General features: G+C 38.0%; 1 protein-coding gene across 1 annotated transcript; it reads left to right on the forward strand.

Moving 5' to 3' along the window:
- The first annotated feature begins 1260 nt into the window (after nt 1-1260).
- HPS5 (Hermansky-Pudlak syndrome 5) lies at nt 1261-21056 on the forward strand. The gene is made up of 22 exons (XM_009892007.1): nt 1261-1368; nt 1822-1932; nt 2802-2866; nt 3483-3675; nt 5067-5204; nt 6486-6697; nt 7044-7115; nt 7345-7433; nt 8459-8637; nt 8862-9020; nt 10151-10310; nt 12257-12380; nt 14142-14288; nt 15088-15162; nt 15666-16273; nt 17602-17725; nt 17928-18083; nt 18600-18719; nt 19030-19143; nt 19474-19580; nt 20257-20542; nt 20996-21056. Exons 1-22 carry the CDS (start codon nt 1261-1263, stop codon nt 21054-21056), a joined length of 3408 nt encoding a protein of 1135 aa, XP_009890309.1.
- Nucleotides 21057-21773: the final 717 nt, after the last annotated feature.

Consider the following 21773-nt stretch of genomic DNA (forward strand, 5'->3'; position numbering starts at 1 on the left):
CTCAAGCTGGAGGCTGGCGGGGGGGCGGTGCGTGTCCTGAGGCCGGTCAGACGCCGAGACTAGTTTCTGAGAACAGAATTCCAAGGCAGTATCTAAAAATCTCAGGGTGGCTTTGTTAGATGGAGGTTATCTGCGGTCTTCCTTACGACAGAGTGACGGAGCATGTGAAACACACATTAGGGTGTCTTTCTGGACTGAATAATCCAGAACAAAACTGTCCTTTCTTAGTCATGTTTTACTCTTTATCGCTGGAGTGGAGCCATTCTCAAATCTCATAATTTAAGACTCTTAAGATGATTTTGAGAATTTTGAAGAAAGAATTTTCAATATCTCTGGCTAAATGTGTATCTTCCCCTTTTCTAATGCCTGGGGAGAGTATGCGTTCCCTTTTCTGATAAGGAAATGTAAGGTTTCACATCATAGTATTTCTGGGAGGTGGTTATTTAACTTATGGGATTGCATCCAAACATTATCTAGAAATTTAGAGGCTTGAGCATGAAGTGTAACAACTTTTGATGTTGGGTTTTTTTTTTTTAAGCAACACAGAGGTCTAAACTTTAAAAATGCCTCAACAAGATTCTTCTAAAGTATGGGCTGTTTAAGAAAAATACATGAAGTTCCAGCTTCAATAACTATTTAATTCTTGGTTTTAACTCTGTGTTATCTGTCTTGTACGCTGCAAAGGAGGTATTGTGGAAAGGGTAGTTTATACATGTTTATGTGTAGTTGTATTAGGAATGCTCAAATGCAGGTAATTCTAAATTTGGTATCAGTTGAGGATAATACTCCTTAAATTTAGTTTTGCTGGAGAAAATGATGTAGGTATTAGATGCCATTGTTAAATGTTTTCCTTGAGGAAAACTAGTTTAAGATCAAGGGTGTGTGTTGTGGGGGGATTTTACCGTAAAACAAGGCTTTTTCCACAGGTAGGCAGAACTTGCTTCACAAGTGGATGTAAATATATCTTACAGCTACAATTTATATATTTCAAAGGTTGGTATCTGATAGGTTAAGTTTTCTGAAATGAACTTCAACAATGAAGCAGGAGTCTAAATTTGCAGCCCTTGCACCTTTTTGGCAAACTGAAAACCGATACTGTTTGAACAGGAAGATGTTCTGTGTTTCTGTAAACACCAAAAAAACAGATGTAATACTAAAAAAGTGAACTAATCAAGAACTTGCTTTATTTTTTTTAGCAGGTACAGCTAAAAGCTGAAGCTGTAATGCTCCATGAATGAGCAGTGCTAGTCTTGTACATCAATGGCCTCTGTGCCAATAATTCCAGACTCTTACAACCATGTGTTGGCAGAGTTTGAATGTCTGGATCCGCTGCTTTCTGCGCTTAGGCTGGATTCTAGTCGTCTGAAGGTGAGTTTGTGGTACTTGGTGGTGTTTCTCCTTTTTCTTTTTCTTTTTCTTTTTTTCTTTAATTCAGATAATGACCTTATTTGGTTTATTATCTGATTAACCCACAGGATTCATCTTGTTCCTTTTGGGTGTGTGCATGCTAACTTATGGGGGGGAACACTTTGGGAAGAAGTGGTGAAGAGAAAGGATCCTGTTACTCTGTGTGTGTGTTTTCTTCATGCAACTGTGGGGTAAATAATACGGCCTTACATGGTTGCTGTCTCCTACTGTTTGCTCCAATTCCAGAGAGTGCTATTCTCATATCTTTGACTGTGCTGCCAGTGTTTCATGAGTGGTACACGCAGCTGGCAAACAGTGAAGCCTTTGAAAAATAACATAATAATGCAAGAAAAATCTACTGTTATTAGTACTTAGTAGCACCCATCTTGTGCATTATGATTTTTATTCCTTCAGTGCACATGTATAGCTGTGTCGAAGAGATGGCTAGCTCTAGGCAGTTCAGGAGGGGGACTGAACCTCATACAGAAAGATGGTTGGAAGCAAAGACTCTTTCTCACTCATAAGGTAAGGGTAAAGAATTCTATACAAAAATTTCCTGGGAAAATGGGACTGGGAAAGAGACAATTGTTTCAAGTTAATTTTTATTAAAGAGTCAATAGGGATTTTCAGCTTGCTGAATTGTCCAAGTAAGGTGAAGCATTGGACTGTTCCATTTGAAAAAGGTTGTGGTACTGGGGTGTATCCCCAGAGTATGTGGTGTAATAGATTTGATGAGGTGTGAAAAATTATTTGAGAGGGTCAGACCTTTGTTTTTCAAATTCTTACTTTTAACAGCAGCAACAAATTCACCTGAGTGTTTAAGAATCAGAAGAAAACTTTGACTATGAAATCACAAGAAAACTTTGAATGTGAAATCAGAGCAACTCGCATGTAGGTAGCTAGTAATGTTTGCATGTCCAAACTATGAGCTACCTGGATAAGCTAAGAAAAGATAAGCTGGCTTGCATTTGCTGAAAGAAGTCATGGAACAGCGATTGCTGTTTCTACAGTCAGATGCTGTTTCCTGGGAGCCACTGCTGCTTCCACCGTAATGTGAATGCAGCCATTTTTTTAAGGTTGGGAGCCTCTCGCTTAGTTCTAGCAAAACAAGTTCCCTAGGTGTGAGGACAGGAGACTGATTTCTTTGTTTTCCAAATTGGAGAATGAACTGCAGTCATTTTCTTGATGCTGACATGTTGTTGGCTGCATCTTTTTAGAGTAAACTCAGTGTTTGCAAACAAAACCCAAACAAAAAAAAAACCCACATCACAACAAAGTGGTAGTAGCTGTTACGTGAATCTTGTATATATCTTAAGTTAAGATAAAAGTTGTTTAGTGGTAAAGGCAGTATAAGAACAACTTTTAGCTGCACTTACTCTCATACTTCCTTTCAGGAAGGTGCCATTTCCCGAGTTGCCTGTTGTTTACATGATGAAGACTATGTTGCTGTTGCCACCAGGTGAGTGATGTACTTACAAACCTGAATTCTAGATAAATATTTTTAAGCAGCTTCTAAATTTCAGACTTGGACATCTGCTGAGAACTTGGAGCGGGGGGCATGAATTAGCTGGTAGATGCCCCTACAGAATAATTCCCTGCACAGACAATTTGCTTAACTTTTTTTTTCCTGGAATAATTGTTCCAGAATAAGTATTATTTCTGTAACAGAGCATCTGTGGGAGATCTAATGCATGTGAAGTTATGATGATAAATGTCTGCCTGAGACCCTTCTGCATAAAAAGAAATACCTTCATTAGGTTGGTAGTTAATTACACTTACATTGTTTAAAATCCATTTAAATGCTTATTTTTCCGCATCGTCACTGTCAATTCCAGTAAATGTGAGAGTAGCCTTCCAAAGCTGCTAATACATTGTTAGTGCAAGGAAGGACACTTACTCTTTTTCAGAATTAAGAATGTGACGCTTCTTGAAAGCGTGCAACCTCAAACACAACCAGCTCTGAGATGTACTACTTTGCTTAGATTTTCTCTTTCTTTGGAATAATGCATCTTTATTGATGATAAAACATGAGAAGACTTATTCTCAAATTGTATTTTCTTTTTTAATTGTTGTAGCCAAGGTCTTGTAGTAGTCTGGGAGCTAAATCAGGAACGTCGTGGGAAGCCAGAACGGATTTATGTTTCCTCTGAGCATAAGGGCAGAAAAGTCACAGCTCTGTGTTGGGATACAGCTGCGCTTCGTGTTTTTGTAGGAGATCATGTGGGAAAAGTATCAGCCATCAAGATTAACACATCGAAACAAGGGAAGGTAAAATGTCTCATACTTTGTTTGATATGAAGAGGTTCCCAGGGGATGATGTGTGGAATCTTTTTGTTTATTTTAGTAAAGTAGAACAGAGGAAACTTGCCAGCTGATGAAGTTCTGGTGGCTTTGACTGTTGGGATGAAGAACCAGTCTCTTGAGACAACAGTAGAAGTCTGAACCCATGAACTTCCCCTGCTCCCTCTTTTAGCTATGTTAGTAAAGCAACATATATATGCTTTCAAACGTACGGAATTAAAAACTGTCTGAGCTTCTTCCTCTTGGAATTTACAAGTATCCAAGCCCAGGGTCCTGGTTTTTCTGAGCCTGTTGGATTCCTACTGGTTCAGCTGTGTTTTAGTCCTCAGGTCAGCTGTCAGCCTGAGGGCAATCCCAGATTCTGATTTTGCTTGGCTCTGTCTGGATGCTCTTAAAGATGTGGATTAGTTAAAATAAATGGTAGAAGTATGTCAAGCTTACATCCATTACAGCCTGGAACTAGGTGTATTCCTCCAGGTCCTTTCTAGGCCTCATGAAATATTTTGATGGAAAATTGACTTAAAAGTAGCAAGGCTATTGCATTTAAAAAAAGAGCAAAAGAATTCAACTGTGGGAAGAGGGAAAAGGAGAGGAGAGAAGGGCAAGGTCCAAGGAATATGTGTCTGCTCATGCCTCTTAAAGGAATTGGACTGTTGAACCTCTCATGTAACACGCTTTGTTGAAGTAGGGAATTGACACATTCCTAACAAAGGAAATAGCTTTAAGCTGTCAAAAACAGTGACCATCTCCTAGAAAATTTGAGTGCAGTTCCCAGTAGTTTCTTATGAATAAGAAGCCTGTCTATGACTTTGTTCTGCCACCCATGCAAACTGAGACACTTGTATAATAAAGTGTTTGGGTAATTCACTGCAGGGTAATAGAGAAAGTGAGTTTATGTAAACCACCTAAATCCGATGGAAGGTGGGTTTTTTTTCCTATCAGATAATCCCTCAGGTTTGTCCCCATAAAACTGTTTGCTGGCTGAAAATACCTGTGGGAGAGAATTGACAAAAGCACAAGCCTTACAAGAGCAAGAATAAAAACCCATGTTAATGTTACAAAAAACACTCTTTATTAAAAAAAATAATATGGCAGGATGCTACAAGGATATGATTTTTTTTTTTTTTTCTAAAACCTTCAATAAAGGTTTTGAGGAAAGGAAATTTAGACTTTTATGCCTCTGAGCATTGAAGCCTTGTTTTGTAAGGGAGAAAGAAGAAGGGAACTGCTTGGTCTTATGCTGTGTGTTTGTAGCATATGTGAGTCTTCTGAATTTTGTGATTATAACTCAATGAAATAGTTTTTACTTTGAACTGAGGCCCTGTATGTTTTCTTTCTTTTTTTCTTTTTAACTGTAGGCTGCTGCTACTTTTGTGATGTTTCCTGTTCAGATTATAACCACTGTAGATTCTCGGGTTGTTCAGCTTGATTATTTGGATGGAAGACTGCTCATATCTTCACTTACACGCACTTATTTGTGTGATACCGAAAGGCAAGTTATGTTTTATTTGTAAAATATTGGACTTTACAGAGTCACACAGAGTTTCTGAAGCAACCTCTAGAGATCTTCTAGTCCAATTTTCCTACTCAAAGCAGAGTTGGGTAGAGTAGATTGTGTGGGATTGCACCCAGTTAGGTTTGAGCATCTCCAAGGATGGAGACTCTGCAAGCTCTCTTGGCAACCTTTTCTGGTGGTTCACCACCCTCACAATATCAGAGCTTTTTCTTATGTTGAAATGGAATTTACTCTATTTCCATTTGTGTCTGTTGCTTTTTGTCCTTTCACTGGACACCACTGAGAGTAGTCTGGCTCCGTCATCTTTACTCCCTCATCAGATATTTATACACGTGGCACCAGATGAGCCTTCTCTGACCCAGGCTGACTAGCCCAGCTCTCTCAGCTTCTTCTTGCAAGGCAGGTGCTGCAATCCCTTAGTTATCTTTGTGGCCTATCTCTGGACTTGCTCCCGTATGTCCATGTCTGTCTTGTACTGGAGAGCCTGGAACTGGACCCAGCACTCCAGACATCTTACCAGTGCCGAGAAGAGGGGAAGGATCGTCCCCCTTGACCTGCTGGCAACACTTCCTAATGCAGCCCAGGAGGCTTTTGACCTTCTTTGCCAAAAGGGCTCATTGCTGGCTCACAGTCAGCTTGTTCACCAGGACACCTATTCCCTTCTCTACAAAGCTTCTTTCTAGCTGGTTGGCCTGTCCTGAGGCCTGGGGTTATTCTTCCTGCAGGGCAGGACTTTGTGTTTCTCCATATCTATTTATCTAACCCACGCTTCCTCGGTTTGTCTGTGAAGATGTTTGGAGGGGTGCTGTCAAAAGCCTTACTGAAGTCAAGATGAACAACATCCATTGCTCTTCTCTCAAGCCAGTCATTCTGTTGTAGAGCGTTATAAACTTGATTTCCCATTTGTAAATCCATGTTGACTATTCATAATCACTGTCTCAGCTTTCATGTGATTGGAAATGGTTTCTGGGATCATTTGCACCATTACCAGGTTGACTGACTGGTTCTGCTGAGGAAAAAATAAAAAAAAAAAAACACCAAAAAACCCTTCATGCTCTGAGCAATCATTTAAACTAACAAATATTTCTACACCCTGTCTTTTATAAATTTTATACAGGCTTTTAAATATTCATTACAGATTTTTTTAAGCACCAAAACCAATTCAGCAACTAGGATTTAGTATTTTTATTCTTCAAGAACAACGTAAAATTAGAGTCTTTATTAATGCTGCCTTAACAAGTATGTTTTTTCTACTAGAGAGAAGTTCTGGAAAATTGGTAACAAAGAGAGAGATGGAGAATTTGGAGCATGTTTCTTCCCTGCCGGAAAAAACAGTGGGAATCAGCAGCCATTAATATATTGTGCCCGACCTGGCTCAAGGATGTGGGAAGTGAACTTTGATGGGGAAGTGCAAAGCACACATCAGTTCAAGCAGCTGCTCTCATCACCGCCTCTCCCTGTTGTTACTCTCAGGTAGGAGCATGAATGTTATAGGTGATAAACTTGCTTGGGACTTCTAGACTAACTGAAAAGAACTGCCTTAATACTGAGAAGATTAAGTAACCTTTTAATGCAGTCAAGCATTAATCCTAGCTGTTATGTTAATATGTTCTGTAATAATGGAAACCAGTATCTGAGTTATCAAAGATGCCACAGGTTGATTCTGCGGGTATGTCTGTGTAAGCACTGCAGTGAATGCTACTGTCATAATACTATGCTTATTTAAGCCAGCCTTGTATTTCCAAGGTTAAGAATATTATATTAAGGAAGTGATATTGTTGTAGTTATACTTGTAACAGATACTAATCTTACTTTACAGGCTGGATCCTCATTATTCTGGTTCCAGCTGCTCTCCACAATCTCTATCTTTCCCCAAGCTACTGTATTTGACGTGAGTATTTGTCAGCATAACTTCCTGTTAAAGTAGACTTAAAAATAAAACGGTTGTATATTGTCCTAACTTATATTCTCAACTTTATCTTTTTGGATAAGAATTTTCCAAGTATTGTGCTAAACAACTCACTTCTCGCTTGCTGTACTTAAGCCAATGCCATCCCTGCATATTGTACAGTGACTACCACAATTAACTGTTGCACCATTAATGTCTGCTTTGCTTGCAGCGAGCACTGTGTGATCACCTGGACAGAAAGAGGCATTTATATTTTTCTACCCCAAAGTGTTCAAGTCTTGCTCTGGAGCGAAGTGAAAGGTAAACTAAGAATCTTCGCTTTGTAATATTGTCTGTTATGTTTGTCACTTCTGAAGTCCTTGCCTAACATGGAGCCTTTTCTAGCTCAATTTCTGCAGCTGGATTGCAGAACTTTGATCAGAAGACTTTTTTTCCTTGTCATCTGTCAGGTATATCCTTGAATATTAACCCTGTCCCTGCCTCCTCCAGCCAACCGCTCCATCCACACTTCTGAAAACTTGCTTGAGAAACAAAACATCGTATACAGTGAATCTTAAAATACAGTAATCAAATAGTGAGAAGTAATACCTCACTAATACTGCAGGTTTTAACCTGCAGTATCCTTTCCTCATTTCTGTTTACTCAGGTTTATTGTCAGGTGTCCTGTGAAGGATAATCTGGCAGCTGAAAGCTTAAAACCTGTTTTTTCTAACACCTGTCTAAATTGGAGCCAGAAGATGTACTTATTTGGCAGATGAGTGAGGCCTCAAATGGTTTTGCATGTATGGTGTTAGGCACAGTCCTAGAACAGCTACTTATTATCAGTCAGTCTTTTTCTTCCCCTTCTCTCCCCCTGCTTTTGGTTTAAAGTTTCCACTGCCTTTGTTATGGAGTGTTTGCATATAGCATAACTTTAATTTGAAAACTGCTGAAAGGTCAAAGTGTTTTTCTACTAGCAAATGTTTTCTTTCTCTTTCAAAGCTAACAATGATGTATTTCTCACCTTTATCAGCCTTTAGTTTTTCATCCCTCCCCTTCAGAGGAATAGGCAACTTTTCAGTAACTTTAGTGTACTTCTTGAATGCTTTCTAGAAACACAGCTCTGGAAAGTTTCGATACTTTAACTGTGCTGTAGAGTTGTTAGATGCTAGCTTAGCACTCTACAGTGTTTGTTTTCCCCGTGCCACTTGTGCTACAGCATATTAGGCTTTTGCACGCATTTGCAGTCAGATGGGAAATATGTTTTCACCTTCTTTCAGGAACAGAAAGGCATGTTGACTAATGATTTCAGTCCTTTAGATATTTCTGTGCATCTGGTTTTGCAGATATTCAGGATATTGCAGTTTACAAAAGTGAGTTGTTCTGTCTCCATACAAATGGAAAAGTGGTGCACCTCTCCCTTCTGCTGGTAGACCGCTGCGTAGAGCGTCTGATAAGAAGAGGGTTCTGGACACTTGCTGCCAGGGTCTGTTGCCTCTTCCAAAATTCAATCATTTCTTGCAGAGTAAGTAAATACCTCTTTGTAAATGTGCAATACAAATTCACTTTGTTTCCAGTCCCCCTCTTCCATTATGTCCCATAGGTTTCTGAGATTCATATATTTGGAGTTTTTAAAAAGTCTCCTAAACCTTATACTTTTTGGATGAAAATTAGTCCGCATGTGTGATACCTTTTGCTTTTCACATGTGCATTAGAAATACTAATGTTTGTTTCACTGTATACTTTTAGGCAAGAAAAAATTTGCCTCTAGACAAGCTGGAGCACTTGAAGTCTCAGCTGGATGCCTCAATGCAACAAGATCTTGTTACACAGCTGGAAGAACTAATTTCAAAGTTGGAACCTCTAGATTCTGCGTGCAGTAGTAGAAGGAGCAGTATTTCATCTCATGTAAGTGTATTCGTAATGCCAAAAATGTTACCTGCAGATTTTATCTTTATGGCTTAAAATCACCTCATTGATCACTTTGAAGATGAAAGTTTCATTTTTACTATGTCTGCTATAGCTGATAATGCTACTTTCTAAAATTGGGTGGGGTAGAGAGGTATGAGATACTACTACTTGCATTCTTTAAGCTCTTAGACCTCTGCCTTTTCTACATGTTATTTTGTTGCTAGTGGATGTGGACAAAGATTGATACGAACATGACTTTCTCCACAGCTGAGTTTAGTGTCTTAATGTGTTTTGGTGAAGGTCATCTTGATTGTAACTGTAGTTTTACATGGTGAAAACTGAATGTCTAAATGTTCAGAACTATCCTAGCCTTATTTATAAAATTGTCTTACTCCTATGAAGCTTAAGCAGAAAGCTCTAAGGAAAAAAAATCAAAGTATATTTCTAATATTCTTTTACACATACAGCTGCTTGGTGTTATCTTGGCTTCCTAGCAGCTTTTCAAGAAAGGGGAAATATTTCATAGTTAATACAATATCAGTGCTGCTTTCACTCTAACAATGTTTAAAAAGAAAAGTTTAAAAACCAAAGTAATGTAAATTCCATCTTGATGTGGTAGACAAGTTTGGGTTTTTTTCATTAGCATATGGGGAAGTAAACTACATAGACTAACCACGAGCAAAAGAACGTACATGTGCACTGGAACTAAAGTGTTTTGCAGGGTCCATAATTGTGCTAGCTGGGTATGGTTAACCAGCAAAGAGAATATGCGTTTACTGGGTACGCAGGTACAAAGGGGTGAAGTGACAGTCTCAGATGCAGGACTAAAGCAGAGGTGGTTTTTGTCTTCTACGAAGTACACCAGTTGTTTTTCAGACTGTTTTCCTGAACACAATTGCAGCATATACATCTTTATAAAGTCACTGGACTGCACACTTACTGGCATGTGTGTACTTTTCCATTCTGGATATGTCAAAACTGTGCTGTTACATAGGGCTTTTCCAGACAGTGCATTGTGAAGTGCTTTGAGGTTATTTGTATGGGTATGGTTGGTTGAGATCAGTGCAGGAAGTTTAACAAGGAAGTACAACTCGCACAGCATCTAACTCCTCTCCTTTGTCTGACAGGAAAGCTTCAGTGTCTTGGACTCCGGAATATATCGTGTAATCAGTCGAAGAGGCAGCCAGTCAGATGAAGATTCATGTTCTCTCCACAGTCAAACATTCTCAGAAGATGAGAGACTTAAAGAATTTCCTGCACACCAGGAAGATGAGCAAGGAGAACTTGGTAATATGTCTTAATGAAAATATGTTATTCAGGTGCAACTTTTATTTATTCTACAATAATTTGATTGAGTTGGCTCTGTGCTCTTATTTTCCACTATGAAGTTACCCATGAATAAATCCTCTAATTTGATCACAGTCAACCCACCTTCCAGTCAAACTCCTCCTTGAAACATTGGGGTGAAATGCTGGCTCCACAGAAATCCAAGCTTAAAAACAAACTCAACCCAGAGGAACAAAATGAGGTCCAGAAGGCTTTTACCAAGCTAAGACTTCACTTAAATTTCTGCCCAATTTTCCCCAAATTTCTGTGCAGTTCAGCATTAATGCTGAGATTCCCTCCGCTAACTATGCCAGTGTTAATTGAGCTTCAAATGAGATTTGTTTGCTGATGCCTTCCAGTAATATTAGTTCCGGGAAAGAATTTCTTAATTTTGGCTCTGGCTTCATATTTCTTCAGGGAAAACAGTGGGCTTAAGATTAGTGTTCTTAACTTTCTTGCAGGGTTTCATTTGTAAAGGGGATCATCTCTTACGGGTGTATACATTAGCATAGGGATGATCGAATTGTTACTAGCTAACATTTAAACCATCCAGGGAGCTTTTTGTATTTCCTAACAAATACCTGTGCCTGGGCAAAAGTTTGAGCGAGACAATAATGGGTCTTGTTCTCTGCTCTGGTTGGGATTGGGAAGGGATGCAGAAACCCAGGATGATGAAGAGCTGGCTTAGTTCCAGGTGTGGTAGAGAAGCTTTCCAATAAAAAAAAGCTGCTCTTTAGCTTTTGCAAAGAGTAGATGCTAGTTGAGGATGGAGAGAATTTGGGTGCTTTGTTGGGGGGGAAAACCACAATGGGGAGGGAGCATATAGGAATTAGTATCTACACTTCCAATATTAAAACTAAAATGAGGGGGCGTAGTTTTTGAATGTCAGAAGATAGAAAAGTGCTATCTGTTCAACAAGAGATAAGTTTTTCCTCATTATTTCAAAGTGGAGAAGTTCTATATGCTTCTTGAAGCATGCGTATTTAATTTGGTATTGAAGAGAAATGGACTTAGTGTTTCCCTGATCACATTTACGTAAGATGTCATAAGCTTTTAGGTTTCTAATCTGCATAACGAACAAAAGCAGCCTTATTTACAAGCAATCTTAAAATCAGTTGTGACCTTTAGGCACTATCTAGAGAGGCTGTGGATTCTGACGGTAGAATTTCTGTAACAGCATGGCATCTTTTCCTCTCAAGAGTGCAGACAGTGCTGACTGTTGCAAAATGCAGCGTCATCCTTACTTAAAAGGATCCCTTCTTTCTTATTTATGTCACTTAAAGATCCAGCCTTTGTTTGTACCAGGAAATGATTAATCAAAGCATATTGTAGGTACTGTTAGGGACATAAAAAAGTAAAAAGGCAATAGTGATTCTATATTTCCTGTGATTCTTATCAAAAGCTAGAGCTATGGGTTCAATTATATTCTAAAGTCGGTTCAAATAAGAGGGTTCATACGTGATTTAGGTTTTAGGAACTCGTGCAATGTGAATAGGTGTATGCCACAATACTTAATTTTCATAGATGTTTAAGTAACTGTCGGTGGATTAAATCAAGATTTTTTTTTTTTTGTCCCCTAAATGGACTGCAAGGCTACTTTTAGAAGATAGTTTTCATGGAGTTGTTGATCATAGAATCCTTATGGTTGGAAGAGACTGATCATCATTGGCCTTGTTATACAGCCAAAAGATTATTAGCAAAGCAGACCTACCCGGTTCAAAGTCAGTAATAAAATGGCCCTTGAAACCAGATAGCACTTTTCTGGCTCCCCACATTCTTGAATATTAAGTATGAAAATATCCCATGCAGGTTATCCATTAATGAATTAGTGACTTGTGGTTTGTTTCACTGTTCCATTTTTGCCAGGCCACTGTTTCATGACTCTTTATTTCAATTCCATTTGTTAGACAATGTATCTCATGCATCTGTGACGGTTGAGGCTGACCGGAATGAGACATTTCTCCCATTCAGTATTCCTTTGTCATTTCGTTCCCCATCTCCTCTCGTCTCTCTCCAAGCTGTCAAAGAAAGGTAAAACTTGCAGCAGGTTCATTCATCCATTACATCTTTCCTTTTTCTGTCCTCTGAATTTGTAGCATTGTCTGGTTTAGTTCATATTCTGTTCTGCAAAAATGTAACATCTGAACTGAAACACTGGAGATGCAGTCCAGTTTGCTAGGCAATTTAAAGCTTCCATCTTGACTGTAATGAAGATATGAAGAGCTGCTGTTAACTTCAGTGGGGCTAAGATTTCAACCTCAGTTTTTAAATGGCTAAGAATGTTTAAATGTCTAAAAACTTAACATTACCCGGTAAACCGTGGTTGTGGTTTGTATTCAAAGCAAACTGAATATTGTTTCGGGATTTTGCTTTTCTGGTACTTAGATTTCTGAAGAATGAGTGAAGACTTCCTATGTTTCTTGGTGACAAACATTAAAATATTTGAAGCATGCTCCATATTGCTAAAACACACCTGCAAAGTATACCATGTGGTCTGCTATCTCCCCCCATATATCTTTCAGGGAATCTAATCAATTCCCCAAGTGTTCACGGAACGATGGTAGCTTATATCTGGTGCAAGTAAATATGGTTGTGTCCATTTTATGCAGAAATCAAATTGCTATTTTAAAACTAGCTTTAAAAAACAAGGGAGGGACAAATGTAAAGGAGATGGTGTTAAATACATAACTTAAAAAGTTGAAAAACATCATGTATGTTGCTTTCTTAGCTAAAACGTTGCTGGCTCATAATAATAGTCTGAAACATTGTGTTGCCCTCCCTTGGTCACCTAAGTATGTGAATTATGTCCTGCAACAAAAAATTGTAGTTGATATCAATAGCATGAGGATCTCAGAATAAACTTCAGAATGTTTTGAATAAGCAGTTTTTAGGACTTTACAAGTAATAAGTTTTTCTACTAATACTGACAACTAAATTTTCAAGTATTCACTATATTCAATGTATAATTAAATAAAATACTATCATATTTACAGTTAATTTTTAGAAGTTTACCTTTAGTTCTTCTATACATTGAAGTCCAATTGTTTTGCTACATTTTAATCCTTTCCCTCTGTTGCAGCAACCTTCAACTTTTGCTATACCTCAGTATAGTAAAAGATGCCATATTCTCTGGCAAGCAAGTAAAAGGGTTGCTTTTGTCTTTTTTCTTGGTGCTCTTAAACTAGTTCTTGGCCAGAAAGCAAGAAGCTGATTTTTCTATTCAACTCTTGATGACATAGTTCTCTTTGTGGCAGTGGTAGAAATAATTGGGTTTTGGTACGTTCACTGGGCTTTCTCTTAGATAAAATATCTGAAGGGATAAGGACTGTTGACATGAAAAGGACATTTTTAGTGGGCTTTGTAATCTGAAGAATTAATTTGGAGTATTGTAAAACTGTTTCTTGCCACTGAGAGGGACATAATTTCCTAATGATGCTTTCTCTTTATAAGCTTTAAAATGCAATTTAGCCAATCTGCATTTATTTGCATACAAATATATGCCAAAATTGAGGCTCTAACAATAGTGTGTGATCCTGTTTCTCCAGCAGCAAAAAACCCAAGTCTTAAATACTTCAGGTTTTTATTCTGTGCTGGGAGTATGGACCATGACTGAAATATGAATTTTGAGCAGCTGCTTAGTGAGTTTTGTTCTTGTTGGTCATCACTGCTCTCATCCTTTTCTCCAGAGTTCTTCAGATTATAAACTCTTCTGAAATCATGGTTTGAATGGAAGTGCTTGATTTGTTCGGTTTTGAATTTCCAATTTCAAATCTTTGAACTTCTGACTCCTAGTGTTTCCAGCTTTGTACGCAAAACTACTGAAAAAATTGGCACACTTCATATAAGTCCTGATACTAGAGGGAGGCAAGAAGCAAAGGATGACGAGCAGCTGCAGGAGTTGACTGTTAATCTCGTAGCATCTCCCCAGGAAGAGAAAGAGTGAGTGTAAAATCACGTTTTTCTAGCAATTGCATTTGCTGGGGATTTTGAGTATAACAACCTAAAGGGAAAAACTACTGCTTCAAACAGAACAGCGAGCTCAGTGTTAGGTTTTTCGAGCTGCCTTCATTGCTCTGGTGGGTTTCGCTGGTTCTCCCTGGTTCCTGGAAGCTGGTTAGGCAATAAACACTTCTGGGTGGTGGTGCATGCGGTCTCCACAGTGCTGTAATAACTGAAAAGTGAGAATGTAGTGTATTATGTATGAGAATTGCTGATCTTTGATGGTTGTAATAGTTATGGACATGAGCACAATAGTTCATTTCCTGCCCTTTCTGAGTGGGGAGTAAACACTTTTATCTCCCTAAAAACATTTAAAAAAATAATGGTAGCTTTAAAAGATTGAACTTTAATGGTTGTCCAATTAATACAGAACTAAGTTATTTCATATTCAAATTATTTGCTAACTTACCATTTCAGACTAACTTTCATATAGTGGCACGATACTGATTTTTTTTTTTTTTTGTTGTTGTTCAGTACCTTCAGAAATCTACTGTAGTTGGAGTAGAAGCCATTATAGAAGGCCACAAATAATATTAGTATTGGTTGCTCTTCATGCCCAGTTAATCCATGCCCAGTCTGTTGAGTTGTTCCTTCTTTAGAAATGAAAGCTTTATTTTTTTTTTTAATAAAGGAATTACTGTTGTTTCCTCACAAATTTGAGGAAATTTGTGAGGAAACCTTCCCTTAAATTATTAAACATAATATTTAAGGTAAGACTGAAATTAATGTGTTTTTCTAGGTTAGAACCACAGAGCTGCCAGCTTCCAGAGGAGGATCATCTAAGAGATCTCAAGGCTGCAACAGCAGAAGCTACGTAAGCAGGGAAACTTTTTAGTGTATAGATATATTGGGCTTTGGTAGAAAAATGATTGGTTTTTTAAATTACTATGGTTTTTTAATTCATCACATACATGTAAGAGTAATGTTGTAAACATTGTTAACGTAATCTGAAAGTATCTCATTTGGTTAATGATTTGTTTACCCTATTTAAAACCAAGCACAACCCACTAAAATTTTATTTAGGTACTCTAGCATTATCCTTTTGTCCTAACTACAAGTATAGTTTAAAAAACCAAAACTACCTAACAAACAAAAATCCATTCTGAAAGAAATCTTGAGGAACTCTGAATGTACTAATATCAAATGTAGACAGCCTAAGTAGCCTCAGTTCTGCTTGATGCACTCAAAACCACAAAAAAACAACATGCTATAAGTCAAGTTTAGGGATATACTTTGAGTTACACAAAACATATAAGATGCCACAAGTGAAGTAGTATATAACTGTCAAGCAACTTAGCAAACTTTTTTATGCTACAGAGCCAAACTACAGGATCCCCTGGTTTTGTTAGAACCACAGCGTATGAGAAGGGTTTTACAGGAATGGCTTATCTATCTAGAAGAAAAGTTCGGCAGCAAAGAGCATTCTGCTTCCTCTATGAAGAGAAGCAAGACCCTGTGTGCTGAAGAGGAGAGGGCAGTCCTGGAGGAAAACCTACAGGTGGATCCAACTGGTGGAGACCCAGCAGACAAAGAACAGAGTGGTATCTTGAAAGACTGCTCTGAAAAGGAAAATACTGATGAAACCTGTGTAAGCAAAAACATGTGTGGAAATAGTACTGATCTGAAGGGACCTTTGGACTGCTGCTTTCAAGTGTCTCCTCCATGTGTCATAGAACCGGATGTTCAGAAAGATCTTGTTGAGTTGACAACACTGTGTTTTGAGCTGCGTGTATTTTCTTGTGGAAATGGTGAGGCAGAGGAAAGCTCTGATGGAAGTCTTCCATTAGCAGCTTCGTGGACCTTGGCTTGTAGGTTTATGCGAAGCTACTTCTTTCTTTTGGATTTAAAAAGACTAAAGCAGTGTATTATAACCATGTATGCAACCAGTCCTAATGTATGGGAAACATACATCGCAGGATTGAAAGGTAACTAATGAAAATTTTATTACTAGTAAACTGAAAGTAAGATTGGGAGAAAAAAGCTTGAAGACATTCCCAGTTGTATCTGCAAATTTCCCTTCTGCAGGTGTAGCATGGGAGGAGAAAGATGGCTGGGGGGTGGGAGTTTTTCTTCTGGTTTTGGGTTGTTTGGTTGTTTGTTTTTCCCCCAAAGGCTAACTTAGGAAGAACTGCTGGCTCCTTGGAGAAACTGTTCCTCCCCCTCCCCTCTTTCCAATTCTGAACTTCTTAATTTATATGGAGCTTGTTGGTTGAACGCTGTAGTGATTACAGACTAGATCTAGTTAAAAACAAATGTATGTGCTTCAGAGAGCAAAAGCATCTTAATTAGAATCATATGTCTACAGAAACAAGGCAAAAGCTAGGAGTTGCTTCAGTATTTGCCCTGGAATCAGAAGATTCGTCTTGTAGAGAAACGTAGTTAATGTGGAACAAAACTGAATGGAATAGATGGTTCCACGCAAATGAGTGGCTTGTGGTCATATCAGACTTCCTGTTCCTGCAGAAATCCTTTCTGATCTTTTTGATGCTTCTTTAGCCTTATTGAACCAAAGCTTCCTGATTATATTGGGAAATGGAACTTAATTTGTTCTCTGCATTCAGCTTCTGCTTTATGCATTTCTTTTAAAAGTGAATTAAAGTCTTAGCATTGATTTGGAGCCAACAGAGAGTAGTCAAACAACAGAATCTTGCTTTGAGGGTTGGTATCTGGTGTTTGGGTTTCTGGGAAGCTGTTCACTATTTGGATTCCGAGAGCCTCAGAAGTAAAAATAATGCATGCTTTCCCAGTTCGTCTTCAGTTGGACTGCACTTGTGCCTGTTGATTAATACTCACATTTCATCAGGATCTAGGTTTGTGTTGAGTTCTGCATTTTGTGAAGTCAGTGTCCAAGCTAAAGTATTTATTTATTTTTATTAATAGAAGCAAATTGCAATATATGAAAACCGATGCAGATCTGCATTATATTTAGCAAGTCCTATGTCCTGCAGTGGGCTATCTTTTTTTCGCATGAGAGAAAAATTGCCTCCTCAGAAGTCTTAACGAAAAGTAAAATATATCAATGATATTAGTTTGTGCCTTAATATTGTATCATTGTATAACTGTAAGTTGCTGTAAGTGCAGATTAGCGATATTGACTTCTATGAAATGAACAAGTAGGATCTGCTCACTTGTTACTACTATTGGCTAGAGAGTTCCGTGAAAGTAGCGATAACTTTTGTCCTTACACAAACAGCTGTGTGTGTGAAGAAAAAACTTGCCCATATCTTGTAACTTGTGTGCTTTTTTATTTCAGAACTAACTTGTCACAGTCCAGTGGCTTTAGCAATGGAAAGTGAAGATATGTTGAAAATACTGAAACAGCTGCATGACCTGGGGCCTTGGGACGATAGCCCGCTGTTACTGGTACATGCTCAAAGGTTTGTAGCCAAGTTGTTTCTTTCTCTTCTTCAGTGTTATTAAGCTGCTAGCAGCAATTGGTTCACTTAACATTTCATGATGGTTTCTGGGAATCTTTTAAAGAGCTCACTTTTTGGTACTATTTTGAACTTGCTTGATATATTGGGAAAATTATAATTTTGCTGTTTGGTACTGAAAATATTTTTTATCTTCTCTTTCCAGGCTTTATGAAAAATTTGGGGAAACAGCTCTTCGGCCCTTGATCAAGTTCCACCCCTCTATTTTGCCTTCTGATATCAAACAGCTTTGCAGGAATGATCCAGCTCACTTTTTAGCATATTTAGATAGTCTGGTGAAATCAAAGCCAGAGGATAAAAGGTAAAGGGAAGACAGAATCTTTTTCATCTGTCTGCTCTCTTCATCATGTAGCTGTGTGGGGTTATTTTTGTTTTGGGGAGGCTTGTTTGGTTGGTTTTTTATTGTTTCTGTATCCCTCTGCTTGGTGTTCTTTAGCATTAGTTTCCAATTAATTTTGCTAGTTCTAGTTGGTGTCTCAGATTCTGGGGTTTTTGTTAGATTAGATGCTAGTTTAAACAGGGCTTTTCTGAATAATATTTTCAGTGGAACTGACTGTCTTTGTTCCTGTGCCTGTGGTTCAGTATACAAAGGTTAGACAGCACAAAAAAAAAAAAAGCTGGGGGAACCCAACCTACAAACTTGTTGGTTTTCTGCGATCTCCTCAGTTTCTAGAAACATAAATCATTCTAGGCTTTTCTATATCTAATTTTACATCCATATTTGTTCGGGGGGGGGTGGGGTTCTGCACACAATCTCTACTTTTCCATATGTGGTATATTTAAAACTGGTATATTTTGTGTGTGTTTTGTTTTCTAGGTCATCTCTCCTTAGATCTCTTCTGCAGCCTGAATCTGTACGACTGGATTGGTTGTACTTGGCAGTTTCTCATGATGCACCACAAAGAGCAAATACTATGGATGCAGAAGGAAATCCCAGGTAAACCATGGTTCACCCAAGGTCCTGAGTTCAGCAAAAAGCTTTAACAGGTCTGCAGGCTTAGATTTTGTATGACATTTTGGATGTCACTGAATCCTTTGAGCATTTTGTGTATTGCAGAGTTCAGCAGAAGCAACCAAAGGATTAAATAATTTTATCTGTAATGTTTTTCAGAGTGACTGCTCTATGGAGACTACACAGTGTCTCATTTGTTTCTTCTTCTTTCCATATACCTGCCTTTCTTGTAGAGAGAATGTAAATTTCTGAAGAAAACCATTAACGTTTTAAAACGGAATTTCTCATCTTCTAGGCCACGATCGCATTTGTTTACTTGGGGCTACAGTCAGCTCATTCTGCTTTTGATTAAACTCCCAGCTGATTTTGTTACAAAAGAGAAGATGGCTGACATCTGTAAATCACATGGGTAAGAGGAAAACTTGGTAATTCTTGGTTAGCTGGTATTCTGACCCCAAAAAGAAACAAATGAAAAACACCCATGTGCTCCTTAGTTGGACAGGTTTTATTTAAAAACCTTTCCTTTTTTGAGGATGAATACTTATTGCCCAATTTAATGTACCAAATACCCCTTTTGGCTAAGGGGTATTTTCCGTGTCCCCACTCTGCAGTGATTTCTGGCATTCAAGAAATTCCATTGCTTCTGTCTTCACTGATATTTAAATGAGCATTTAATTATTGTTGACTTTAGTTTAGACAGAGTGTTTGATTCCTGGAAATCTTTACTCTCTCATTCAAGATTTTGGCCTGGATATCTTTTTCTCTGTCTGGAGCTGGATAGAAGAATAGAAGCCTTTACTAATATTGCTCACTTGGATGATTTGAGCCTGTTGAATGGAGAAGATGGTTAGTAAGTCTTAAGCTGTGTAAACATACTTCTGTAATATAGGAACTGCCCTTATTATATACTGATTCAGTTTGTCCGAAGTTGAGTTGAACTTTTTTTTTTTAAAGTGTTTTGGTAGCACTAACTGAGTGTAGTGCAGTGTATTTGAAACACACAAATGGGCATTACCCACTGTGCTTTGTGAAATCAGTTGTGTTAGAAAGTGCTTGAAAGCTCAAGAATGTAGATTTGTTTATCAGCTGGGAGTAAAACCTAAACTTGATGTTGTAGATAGGAATAGCTAGCCTCCCTGCACAGCACAAAGCTCCCCCCGCTACATGTGCACACAAAGTTATGACCAGCAAAGCATTATATCACATGGCAGAACTTAGAAGAAAATTCTCAGTAGCCCTAAGATGGACAAAACAATTCTTTGTCTCTTGACTTAATCCAAAGCCTTAAATACTGAATTATTGTGAAGCTTTGTGTGTAGTTCCCCTCTGAAATCTTTACACTGAGTCAGTGAAGGCAGTACACTTCTGTACACAGTTTGCTTGTTGATAATGCTTGGATTTCTTAAATCTTCATAGAGAAAAACAGAATAGGTAGCTTCCCATTTAAGTACAGATATATTTAAAATAGGCTTAGAATAATCCTTGTTTTACAAATAATGTAACAAACTAATTTTACATCTAGGTTCCATTCCAGAGACTATAGAAGAATGGAAGTTTCTTCTGCATCTTGCACAAAATCACAGCACTGCTTTCCACCACCATGGCCCACAGAACGGCAATTCTGTCAGCAATGGTAGCTCAAGCTGCCCAGACTGCATCACTGTAGAAAATGTGGCTCTCTTACTGGCGAAGGCCATTGGCCCAAATCGTGCCTTGCCTCTCTTGCAGGAGTGTGGCTTGACACTAGAATTGTCTGAGAGATTTACTGGTGTCTGTGAGATACTGAGAATTGCTGAGAAAAGGCAAAGGTAAGATGACACGTCAACAGAAGATCTATGTACACACCCTATTCATTTTGGATCTTCATGATACTTTAAACTCTCTTTTCAGTTAACAAAAAGATAAAATACTTCACATCTTTATCTCAGATTTTAAACTCAACTGAAAGTTTTTCTATTCTTTAAGAGCTATGTATTGTGCAAAATGGAAAAAGAGGAAACAGGAAATCATACATTAAAGATGTATGTGAAGGGGATTCTCTGAAGGAGATACCTGTCTTGCTGAGTCCTGCACAGGCTCTGATCTGGCCTATCCCTTCCAGAGAAGGTGTGCATGGTGATATCATGATGTTACTTCTGAAATACAGTAATGTTTTTGACAAACTTTTCTTTAAAAATCAAACCAAAACTCTGTTGCTCTTTCTGTTGTTAGCTTTTTTCACTGTTTGACTTCTTTTTTCCCCCCCTTTGCTTTAATTGCAGAGCGCTGATTCAGTCCATGTTGGAAAGGTGTGACCGGTTTTTGTGGTCTCAGCAAGCATAGAAAACAACTTGGAAAACTTTGGGAATGGTTTATTTTTTTTACTGTAATAATTTTATATTAAAGTGCCTCTTAAACTTAACAGGCTCTTAAAGAAATGAACTCCTGTCTAAAAGTTCAATTATATTGAGCCAGTCTCCATCAGGCAGGTATCGGACTGGGAACTGTTGATGTTTCTTCCTTATTCTTTGGAGATGAGTTTTGAACTCTAGAACTTAAATCAAAACAATCTAGTATTTATCTTGAAATTAAGCTCACATATTTCTGAGAAGAAAGTTCCTGAATTTATTTTCTGAGTCTATATGACTTAAGTGTTAAGGATTTGAGCCCCTAAGTATTAAATTACGGTGTATAAAATTTTTTGTTTGTTTGCAAATATGAAAGGCTATTCTTCGGAAATATCTAAGCCTGTACTTGTTTAATTTTCCTGTAAATGACATTGACTTTTTCAACTTAATGTAGAAGTGGTTTTGACGATACTTTTTTTTTTTTCCTTAATTTGTATGAACTGGTCTTGCCCATTTGAATTGCATTAATTGAGCCAAGTCTTAAAAATGGAAGGGAAATATTTTTCAGGAGTAGATTAATGGTTAAGAATGCTGATTAATAGAAGAACTTTTAAGTAACTCGCTGTTAAACTATAAGCATGACCTATCTAAATTGCTTATATCTATTTGTGCAACATGACTATAGGCATCAATTGTGATATTTCAACAAACC

Source organism: Charadrius vociferus, unplaced genomic scaffold (assembly GCF_000708025.1).
Source record: "Charadrius vociferus isolate BGI_N301 unplaced genomic scaffold, ASM70802v2 scaffold179, whole genome shotgun sequence".
In the NCBI taxonomy this organism is placed as follows: domain Eukaryota; kingdom Metazoa; phylum Chordata; class Aves; order Charadriiformes; family Charadriidae; genus Charadrius; species Charadrius vociferus.